A 12,022-nucleotide genomic window follows, 5' to 3' on the forward strand; every position below is an offset into this window, starting at 1 on the left:
CCTATATATTAAGAATGAAATGAAAATTTAAGAAAAAATTGAAAAGAAAAAGTAGATGAAAATGAAAGTATAAATATTTAATGGTGGATAATCCTTGGTGATGATGATCATGGGGACACCAGATTTGTGCATTGTGAATGAAACTGAAAGGGAAGGAAGAAGAGAGAGAGAGAGAGAGAGATGGTGGGGCTGAAGTTGGTAATGGTGTGAGTGGGGACAGAGAATGCAGCAACAGCACTGTTGGTATTTGGATTTTGAAGGACAGTTTTATTTGATGAGTTTTGAGACACAGAAACCAACCCCACTGACCACACTTTCAAAACATTAACTCATGATAGCAGTAGTAACAGATGTAGCAGCAGCAACCAGATTATTATTGTCATCATCATCGTGTCGTGCCCCTTTCTCCTTAAAGCCAAAACAACCCATTCCCCAATGCACACACTCAATAATACTAATTTCTCTCTATCTCTTCATCATTTTTTGTCCTCTTCTCAAATCATTTTTCGGATTACCCCAACTTAACTTTCATAACCCTGACACAACCCTCTTACGTACCCTTTCTCCTAATCTCTATTTTTGTTTTTTCCCCCTCTCACTGCTATTACATTTTCATAAAAACATTTTTTCTTTTAATTAAAAACAGAAAAAAATTCACATTTTGCTTCTTTTCTTAATTCTGTATGTATTTGGCGTTTCTCCTGGGTTTGGTGCTCGTTTCTAGATCGCATTCCAACTTCCAATGCTGAGTGGTCCTCAGATGTTGGTGTTTGGTTTGAGGTTGTTTTATGAGTATTCCCATTTACCCACTCTGTTTTGGATAACGAGTTGCTCTTCAATTCAATCACCCTCTGACCATGAATACCACTGCTGTACTACTCTCTTCTTTTATACATTTCTTTATGTTTTCCAGACATGTCATGTTACGGCAATTTTTCAACTTACCCCAAACACAAAAAACTCAATGCCTTCTGTCAAACTTCAACAACCATGTTATGGTGCTTGGTATCAAAAGTTACTTTAGTTGTTGTTGTTGTTATAAATGAATAAGCACAGTGGATTATCTAAGTATATATCATACATGAATCACATCATCCTTACTAAATGCTAATAACATACTGGGTAATAAATAGTCATCTTTTTCAACTTCTCTATACGTTGAAGAGGTGATGGGCTTTTTCATATAATAATTAAACTTGTATGCATGGTAAAATGAAAAAAGAAAAACATCATTATCGTGAATTAGTCAGAAATCATTAATGCCTTTTAAGTAATTATTGGAAATGTTATAAAACTTATCCTAGGTGTTCATCATCTTTCCACGTGACATCCCATCCACTATTTTTCTTGTTATTGCAAAAAACTATCTGATTCGATGTTGACCCATAAAAAAATATTAGTGATGGATGGATTTTGTTAAATACATGATAAACTGGTAGGAATTTTCAGACCAAATCTTTAATGGATTATAGATGAAATAATAAATTAATTTTAATGCATTAATTTTAATCCTAATAAAAGATGACAGAATTGGGTTTGTTTAGAAATAAAAGACGAGAAATTCAATCCCGGAATTGAATTAATTAGACTTATTTTGGAAATTGATTTTTATCAAAAAGCACGAAAAATTGTGAAAATATATAAGATTCGTTGTTGATTGATGAGTGGCATTTCTACTTTTAGGCACAAGAAAAAAAAAACATGTTCCAATTATAAGTACCTAATGCACCCGAACATCGAAAAGTTACTTTTAAAATATCATAATCGTAACCAAAGTATTAATCCAATATAACATGTCAAAAATAACAATAGATATTAAACTCCTATATTTCTGAATTTAATCTCAAAATTCTATATGTACATTTATTTTATTAATTATTTATAAAAATATATAATAAGATATACTATCTGGTTCACATATTATATTTCTCGTTTAAACTTTTAGTATTACAAAATCAAATATATTCATCTTAAAATGTTACTGTTTAATAGTTGAATAATACATGCAAAATCATATTCTACCAAGTAGAGTTTTTTCTCAAAACTCATCCTCTTTTTTTATTTATCATACTTATACCTATGTAAAACAAAACTCAATCCTTTTTCTTATTAAATTCGTGTATTTTGTTAACCCACCATATTCATTAGGAATATATTGAAATATAGTATATTTTATTCCAGGTTGGTATACATTTAATGCGATGTTATAATTTTAATTTATTTGATCAAATTATCGGTGAAGATAGAATTACTTAATATTTTATCTTTAGATAAAACGACAGTTTTATTTTTTAAAACGTACATTCATGAAAAAGTTTATTATTAAAAAAAAATTATTTAATCAAATACTCAATTTAAACTGAATTTTCTTTTGTCTATAGGAGCATACTAGACTCTACTATAATCTCCCAAGAAAACACACAGTGAAATATGTGGAAAGGCTATGAGGAAGAATAGGTGTATTGTTTGCTGTAAAGTGATTGTAACTTTTGATTGGGCATGGAAAATTCACTGCGGTTGTTGTCTTTTTGTGGGTATATGTAAAACATGGCTAGGGCATCATAGAGAAAGTGTGATAGATGTCCCTGAACTGGTGTGGTGTTATGGAGTGAAGGTGGTTGTGAAGAGAAAGGAAAGTTGGCAGAATTTGTGTTGAGTGATTCTGATGTGTCAGATTCTACTTGGCAAACACATGCTGGCGTTAATGCCCAACAACACATGCACACACAGAGATATGTGTTGGACACTCCTAGTATACTGTTTTTTCATCTTCTTCTTTTCTTATCTCAATATTGAAGTGATCGGAAAAAAGCATGGTTAGGAAAAGCGTGTGTTATACTCTTTTGCACAGGGTGGATTTTATTCGAAAAAGCATAAAGATGGTGGTGGAGTTGAGAAAATGAAAAAAGAAAAAGGGAAAAAGAAAAGAAAAGAAAGAAAGAATAAAAAGGTAATTGAATAGGAAAGGAGAAAAAGGAAGGGATATATGTGAAGATTTGAATGATTGGATCCAAAATAGAGAAGAGAAGTACAAGTAAAATTATAGTTTCCCTTTCTTTTGTGTGATAGAGAAGTGAGAAGACAAGAATTTGAGAATTGGGAAAAGATAGAAATAAAGTTAGGAGAGACTGAAAAGGATGGCTGTATTTATCAATATTAAGCAACCACTTTAATAATAATACCAATCATCAAAACTTTGAAACATTCAAACACATTTTCATATTTTTTTTTTCACAATTATATATAATTACCTAAATGATATAATTATCCACAGATTTTATTTAAAATCATTGGAATAATATTTTTGTGAAACGTAGGTAGGTTTGATTTGTACAGATTGGACAAGTCTATCCACCGATATCTCTCTTGCTATAAATGGTAGATTCCACCATCAATGTCCAAACACAAAAGTAGGGTGCAGATATTAAGTAAATATGTTTCGTTTTATTCACTCATGTTCGATTATTCTTTTTTAACGGAAACATAACCAAAGATTGATCCTTTCTTTTTCATAAATCAAGCAATTACTTTCTTGTAAATCGGGCATAAGTAATAGTCGTAGCATCTAAAATGTTGGAAACGTGATAAAGAGAGAAGAAAATGAAAATGGAGGAGAAAGAAAAGGGTGAAAGAGAAGAGAGGAAGCATCCTATTCCCATAATGGAGCAGAGGAGTGGTAGAAGAAACAATGATGTCGAATTGACATGACAAAACTTTATCCTTTGCCCATACCATAATGCTTTTCTTTCTCTCTCTTTTCATGAGGATTTTAGGTCTGTCTCAACTTTTAAGACTTTTGCTGCCTCTTGAAGCCAAAATAATGAAACCAAACAAAATCAAACCACTCCTCTTTGGCCCTTTCCTCATTTCATGCCCACCCCCTTTTCCATTCACACCCATCACTACTTTTACCACACACTCAAGTTTTCCCTTTTCTTTTTCCAACTACATTTCACATTAATCAAATCTTTATATGTTAACCAAAAAATTATATATAAATAAAAAATAAGACAAGTATATGAACAAAAGAATTCTACATTCTATTTTTTTTTGTCTTTTTTACAAGATAAAACTATTTTTTTTTCTAGTTTGTGTTTAACTCTACAAGAAAAGAAAACCTATGTAATGAATTTTAGTACTAAGAGAGATTGACATGCACGCTGGCATCCATGCCTGAGTCACATATTGGACAATTCCGTACTGTGGACCCACACATCCTGCAGAGGCAAAGATGCCTGCATGGTAACAACAGCACCACCGACTCCCTCACCCCGCAGCTCCGACACAACCTCGCGCCACCACCTGACGCCGCCGTGTCCTCGCAGCCCTCCGCCGCATCGTTGCTTCCGCAGCTCGACTGTGCGTCGTCGGCCACGGCGGCGCGTTCTTCTCCAGCGTGTGCCAAAACCTGCTCCAAATTTGTTCGTAGGTAGTTGGCAGTGGTTTCGTTGGTTTGTGCGAGGTCCCTCCAAATTTGATTCTCCACGCACAGATTTTTCACTCTCTCTTGAAGGGCCCAATTCAACTTTCCCATTCTCTGAATCTCTTCGTCTTTTTCCTTCAGCTTCTTCGCCATTGCTTCTTGAATTGCGCTCGCTAGAATCCTCGATTGCCTCGCTTTTTGTTCCTCCAATTCCATCCTCACCTTTTCGGTCTGCTCAATTCCACACCACACGTTAATAATCATAGTAACAAAATTCAATCGAATTTAAGTTTTTTTTAATGAAAAATGCTCTTCAAAATCAAACTTTATAATTACTGATTTCTAAACCGTTTTCAAAGATAGAAGTGAGTGAGACTGTTATTTATGAACAAAGTTTGAAATTTTGAAAATGGTTCAGTTACTGGCTTTTATGAATGGAGCGGGATTGAATTGAATGCTGCCTATTCAATTTTCCACACATTCACACATTCGGTGTGAATGAAGACGAAAATCTGATGACTCTTGAATTTGATTACGAAACAGGAGTCATCAAAGTTTCGGTTTTGAGTATTGAATGTGTGGAAAAGTTGCTGCAGGAAATCAGGTTCATAAATGAATGGTTTCCATTTGTCTTGTGCTGAAATTTTTGAAGAGAATGAAAAGAAAAAAGCATTGAGGGGTGGAGAATTAATTACATGGTGTGCGAGGACTCGGTCAATTTCAGATTGCTGATGCTGAAACTGGTAGAGAATCTCTTGGGTGAGAAAGGAAGGTTGTGGAGAGATTTTGTTCTTGTGACGAGGTGGGAGAGAGGTTAATTCAGTGGTGAAATCTCTTGAACGTTTTCTCTGAAGGGGGAGATTGTAGGTGAGACCACTGTCTGCCTTGTTTGGATCACAGAAGGAGGATTGATACAAAGACAAAAGGGATTCAGGCATTGCTGCCGGTGGAAGAGGCAAAGCTGAATCCATCTGGGTACTGCAGATGTAATCAGAGTTTAATTGATGATGATGATACTGTTGTTGTTGATTGGATTTGATCATTTCCCTGCAAAGACAGAATAAAAAATGATGAACAATGAAACCTTAAAAGGAAGAAAAAAACAGATTTTTGTGGTGAGGATGTAGCTGTACCTGTTGGTGAGTAACTGAGAAGGCAAGAGATTCATGTAAGAAGCATCAACTGCCATGGTGGTTGTTTAAGGTTGTTGTTTGTGTGTGTTGGTTTGGCAGTGTGATGGAGAATGAAGGAGAGAATAAGAAGGATATGAAGGAGAGCATGCAATAGATGTGGCTAAGTATCAGGGAGAGTGAATGAATGAATCAGGTTTATTTAGCCTTGGTTTTTGTGGGCGTTTTCAAGAGATAGAAAGTCAAACGCATCTTTTCTAGACACATAAAAGAAAAGCAAAGGAAATCAAAATCTGTGCATAATTTTTTAAGGAAGATTACAAAACTAAAATGTTAAACATGGCTTGTCAGATTTTGGTCTGTCGGATTCACTTTAACGTTTTTTCTACGTTCACTCGTTCTAGACATTTGTTTCTAACTTTCTCTCTTTCTTTTTTCTTTTCCTTTTACCCAGCATCACAATAAATACTGACATGATTCATGCAATAAATAATAATAAAATAATGGGGCGTTATTATATAATAAGTAATAGTTTTTTTTTTTATATTTCTAATATATATGAATCCGTAATTTATATACTTCCCATCTTCCTTACACTTTCCTTATGTCATGTACATCACTCCCTGCAATAATACCAATTTTAAAAAACACAATTTCGTCATCCAAATCTCTAGGATACTTTTCTGTGTATACTTATGAAATAAATGTCAAATATGTAAATATCATCTTATCTTATAAAAATATAATTCCTACGTCCACATAATTAGTTTATATTATAATTAAGATCATAAAAATAGTTTAAATTAAAATAGTTACTCTCATTCTTTTAAAATATACACTTTTTGATATATTATCTTCCGTTAATAGTTTATTTTTATGTTATACTTTTACAAAATAATTATTTACTTAGACAACAAAACTATAATTTTCTATATGAATACCAAATAATAAAATTCTTAAATACCGTTTATATTTCAAATTAATGATAATAATATATTAATATGAAACATTATTCGTTTACTACCTCTATTTAATGTAAAGTAAATATATAAGTTAGTCTTTTCATCTTATATTAGATATATTTTGTTATTAATTCAGTCATACAAAATAATATATATAACTGATTAAAATAAAAATTAAATAGAACTATGTTCTTTTTGAATAATATTTTTTAACAAGTAAGTACTAATTAATTAGCATAAGATATATTGATAATGTAAGAAAAATAAAATTTTATATCATTATAGTTATAGAAATTAATTAATACATTTTTCTAATTGAATTACATACTCACAAAAATAACACAATTATCTCAAATTAAAATATTCCCTGATATGTTAGTTGTTTTAATTAATTTTATACTTTCACACTAATTTCAATTATGATTTATTAATTGATATCGCTACTACAAAATGTTCTACTTTTGATAATAAGATCGTCATCATTATTAATTTATTAGTACATATAATCATTATATGCAATAACTATAATATTAACTTTACTATTGTTTTGAAAAGTACTCTTAACTTTTTGTTAATATTACTTTATAATTATATATTAACGTCATTAATTTATATTATATAGGTATTTATGCAGACTCATTTATATTTACATGTATAAGGACAATTATGTTTGTATTATATTGATGTTGTAAGAAAATAATTATGCGTAAGTATTAATATACTTTTCAGAAGCGTGTATACATTGAATAATAAGATTTTCTTATGATATTATAAGCAATAATACCTACACGTAAATATTAAGATAAACGTATTTAGTATATTTGTTGGTAAGTATGGCTGTAATTGTTTTGTTTGTCTTAATATATAATAAGATAATTTTAGTTTAACACATTTAGCCAAATATTGATAGATTTTATACAATAGCATAATCTTAAACAAAAATTACATAACAATTTTCAGGTGTTTCTGGTTAATGAGAAATTAGTCTTTTCCATAATGTTTGCTTGACAGGTATATTTGTATGGGAAATATAATTTTCAATATTCGCAAATTAATGTACGATAAGGAATTTTGAAAATATAAATTAGAAATTACAGCTGTGAATAATTTTATTTAATTATTTAGTTGGACAAATAGTTGTCTATAAACTAGACATGCAAGATTTTGGAAAAATAAAAATACTGACACAGCCAAAAATTGTATGCTGGCAAAGAGATGAAGATAGAGATGGATCCAAACTTCAAAATCCCAGACTGAATCTTATCCCGAAATACCAATTAAAATTCCAAACAAAACTATATTCTATTATTATTTTTTAATTATGAGCTATATTCAATCAAAAGTACATTTTTTAGATCCTATCTTTTTATAACTCTGAGAAAAACTGTTTAAACAACATTATTTACCAAACCTGGATGAAAAAAATAAAATAAAAAGATGTTTTCTGACTTAGGATATTTGATCATGATCACTTCCCATATGTATGTATAATTGATTTTTGGTAACAATATGCATTTTCATGTCTCCACGTGTAATTTTTATATTAAACTTATTTATAATATTTTAAAATGTAAGACTATTAAAATATAGAATATGAGAAGAAAAAATATAACAGATAGACTAGGCAATACAATTAAAACAGTTATCTTTAAATTAAATTTAAAATTAATTAAATCTCCAAATTACAAATACTTATTGTTATCTTTCCATATATATAGAAAAATTAAAGTGTTTAGTATATAAGTTGATGGATAATGTGGTCAAAGGTGAATGATAGAGTGTGGGGAAGGTGCAGGACATGTAGGTGAGGGTTCAGGTACGGTCAATAATCAATACTGACTGCTGAATACCTCAATGAAACCGTTTCTGACTTTCTCTGTTTTCCTCCACCTAAGCTCAGTCAATAGTCAATGTTTCATCTTCAATAGACAATTTTTATTTTTCATTTCATTTATTTTTTTCAAATATTCTGCAAAATTTTCCACGTTCTTAGGTGAACTATGAACTATTTTCAGATGATTATTTGAGTTGTATAAATACGTTACAAAATTAAAAACATAGAAAATTGCAATAATATAAAATGTAACGCTTTTAATTGGAGTTACACATTATCACATATCTTTTTTGCTTGCTGACTCTCTATCTTTATATATATATATATATATATATATATATATATATATATTTTAAATAAGTTGTTTTTATAACGTTTAAAACATATGTCTCTCCTTCCTCACCTTATACACATATAAACAAGTCTTATTATGGTTAAATATTTGTACTTGCAATATTTTCTATTTTTGTGTAATATATAATTATTACAATTGAAAATCAGACAAAATAAATATGATAAGCTAGCAAAATACAATATAAAGTTACAAGCTTGAACTTTGGAACATTTTATTTTTGCACCATCCTTTGCTTACCTACAAACTTATCTACTTAATTTAATTGTTACTCATTAAATAAACTTGGTTAAATAAAATAATATGTTCAAATATAAAAAACATAGGATATACATACAACTTTAAAATGTAAATTTATGGAATAATATATATGTTTATTTAATTTATATTTACCAATTAATTCAGTTATCAAATACATACACTAACATAAGAGCTCAAAATACAACCTGAAATATTTTTATGTTTTAAAAAGAATTATTGTTTTGTTCTTAAATTAAATATATAATATTTACGTAACCAAAATAAAAACAAGATAATATTTGCTAATTAAAAAAGAAAAAAACTTAGTGATTTCTAAAATAAGTAAATTAGGCAAATGCATATAGAGGAGTGTAGTGATATATTACTACAGTAAGCGCCTTGATTTCCTTCACTGTCAATGTGGGACTATCATTGTGATTTTTGAGCAATGCCATACCATCCAGCAAGTCCTAATGCTCTTTTCTCCATTATTCCATTGCTTCATTCTCTCTTCAACCATCGGATCATTGTTCCCATTCCTTTCTTCACCTCAACCATGGCACATAATCAGAAGCAGAAAATGCATAAGCGCGTTTAAGCAATGTGAAAATGGCGTTCGCATGTTCTACTTCCTCGGACCGAGATCCTCCATCCAACCTACCCTTTCCGAAATACCTCGCATTGAAAATCATATTCCTCGTCACATTGCAACTATAATGTTGTGAAACATCTCTAACATTCACAAGGCCTCCATAGTTCACGTTGCTGCATTTGTTGTAGACATAAAACATAATGTTATCAGCTTCTTTGTTCTTTTTGTGTTGAAAATGGTGTCTGAGAGGGGAGAACAAGTCGTTGACAAATATTCTCCTCCCAAAGGTACAATAGCTATGATCACATAACCACTAGGTATGATGTCAATCACCATTGTTAGTACCTAAACTCTTGGTTAATCACGTGCTTATTTAAAGATTGTTAAAACTTTATAACACATTTTATCACATTGTTTTTTTTTTATATAGTTAGTTGCATATTTGTTTGTTATATATGTTATAATAGCCAATAGCATGTGATGTTGTTTTGAGGATAAATATGGTGACACAATTTAGGTATGTAACCTATTCTAAATAAAAGTATATTGTCCTCACAGAATTAATAAACTATGGTTTCTTTGTCTTCTTCGTCTTCGTTTATATTTACATATATTCGATAGATATAATTGTACCAAGTGAAAAATCACATCAAAGAAACGTGTGAAAACAAGAAAAAATCGATAAATAGTTATTATCAAAGAATAAATTTTCACAATATTCTCTTTTAAATAAAAAGAAAATTAAATATTGGAAGAAATATTTCCAATCTATTTTCGTAATTTTAGGGAATAATTTAACCAATTCTTACAAGTATAAAGAACTAAGTTAGTTACTTACTATTTTAATTTAGATTTCAAGCATAGTAATTCTAAACAACAATTTAGAAACTCTTCAATTTTCCTTTTATGAGGTTAGCACAAGGGTTTGATGATGGGTTACAATTTGCCAATTAATAATAGATGCTCATGTTTGGCTTTACCTAGAAATGTGGTAGCATAACACAACCACTCAACTATGAATCAGAATCACTTAAGATGTTATAAAAAGAAAGCATAGAATAATTTCACTTTATATAAAGCTCATTTTTTTTTAATCAAAAGCACATAGTCTTACACATGTTTATTCTCTACCCCCACTTATATTTCTGTGTCATATGCTATTATATAGGTTAGGCCAGTTACCTCTAAAAACAGCCAATTAAGGAGGAAGTTAACTTCATCACTCATGGGTTTTCATATTTAAAGTAACTTAACCTAAAACGTACGTTCGAGATAAGGGACCACTATGAAAGTGACACAAATATTGCTATAATGCAAACAAAAACCAACAAATTCATATTTCAACATATACATTAAGGTTGAAAAACATAGAATTTAACCAACTTGTATGTGATAACTTTGGTCTACGATCTTCATTTCAACATGGTTGATGTTGAAAATTCTACTTGTATGTCTGGAATAAAAAAGACAACAACAATTTCTTGTCCTATGTAATTTAAAAAATATATATATTTATTTGCAATTTTAGAATTAAAATTAATTTTCTCTTACTATTTCCTTACCCGCAAAAATGAAAACAATACTAAATAAAAAAAATTAATTTAATTAAAACCAGTGCGAAACTAATCTGAATTTATATGATTAGACACTTTGAAAATAATATTTTAGAGTCGTTGTAAGGTTGTATCCTTGGGGAATTTAGAAATTTTGGATTGATTGAAGGTGGCATTTTCTAACAACTAACATGCATTTATCCGAATATCGTATCGTCGTGTCTAACTAATCAATGTTTGAATTGTACATAGAGATTTCAAAGTATTCGTCTAAATGTATATGAGGAAATTTTCTAAAATATGCAAAACTACGTGATTGCACATGTCTTTGCATAATCTATTTTTTCAGCGAAGATGTGATTGTCTAATATAATTGTCAAAAGCAAGTCACCTTCATTTGCTCAATTGGTCAAAGAGAAATATATATCATAATGGCAAAGTTTTAGGCCACAAATTCTGATGAACTTACTTATCACCATCAAAGCAGCTTCATGGTTCCTGTTCGTCTTTGACAAAATTTCATTTTTCATCATTGCAAATATTGCGTTACATTTCAAAAGATGGTATAAAGGAAACTTGATTCTTATCCAAGAGGGATAGTTGTTTGTTTTTAAATGCAAATTTTAAAGGGTATCATGTCATTTTTATATTGATGTTTTATAAATATCTTGATGGAAATATATTTAATCATTAATTTGATTTAGAAAATTAAGATTGAAATATTGTAAATATTTAATATATTTTTATTTTATATATAGAGAGAGAGAGATTACACGCATAAAATAAAATAACAAGTTCTTTTTGATATAATATATTTTTAATATCATTCATATCTCCAGTATCTTGAAAAGCTCTAAAAATCTCAACACATATTCACCTTCTCTGTCTTCCCATTTTTTCAATTTTATTATTAGTTTTATATATCATTAAAAGGTT

The 12,022-nt window shown here is 29.8% G+C and overlaps 1 protein-coding gene across 1 annotated transcript; it reads right to left on the minus strand.

Annotated features, from left to right (window-relative positions):
* Nucleotides 1-4,019: 4,019 nt before the first annotated feature.
* LOC108341801 (BOI-related E3 ubiquitin-protein ligase 1) lies at nt 4,020-5,924 on the minus strand. Its single transcript, XM_017579454.2, has 3 exons — nt 5,557-5,924; nt 5,119-5,470; nt 4,020-4,654 (listed from the first exon to the last, which is right to left on the minus strand). The coding sequence occupies exons 1-3, from the start codon at nt 5,610-5,612 to the stop codon at nt 4,139-4,141; spliced, it is 924 nt and encodes a 307-aa protein (XP_017434943.1). The 5' UTR covers nt 5,613-5,924; the 3' UTR covers nt 4,020-4,138.
* Nucleotides 5,925-12,022: the final 6,098 nt, after the last annotated feature.

Source organism: Vigna angularis, chromosome 6 (assembly GCF_016808095.1).
Source record: "Vigna angularis cultivar LongXiaoDou No.4 chromosome 6, ASM1680809v1, whole genome shotgun sequence".
NCBI lineage: Eukaryota > Viridiplantae > Streptophyta > Magnoliopsida > Fabales > Fabaceae > Vigna > Vigna angularis.

What these genes read in the sequence shown, in the direction of transcription:
- LOC108341801 (XM_017579454.2), bottom strand. Translation starts at nt 5,612, where the DNA reads ATGGCAGTTGATGCTTCTTACATGAATCTCTTGCCTTCTCAGTTACTC. An exon ending in TCTCAGTTACTCACCAACAG is followed by an intron (nt 5,471 to 5,556) that starts GTACAGCTACAT and finishes CTGTCTTTGCAG; the next exon opens with GGAAATGATCAAATCCAATC. An exon ending in ACCGAGTCCTCGCACACCAT is followed by an intron (nt 4,655 to 5,118) that starts GTAATTAATTCT and finishes GGAATTGAGCAG; the next exon opens with ACCGAAAAGGTGAGGATGGA.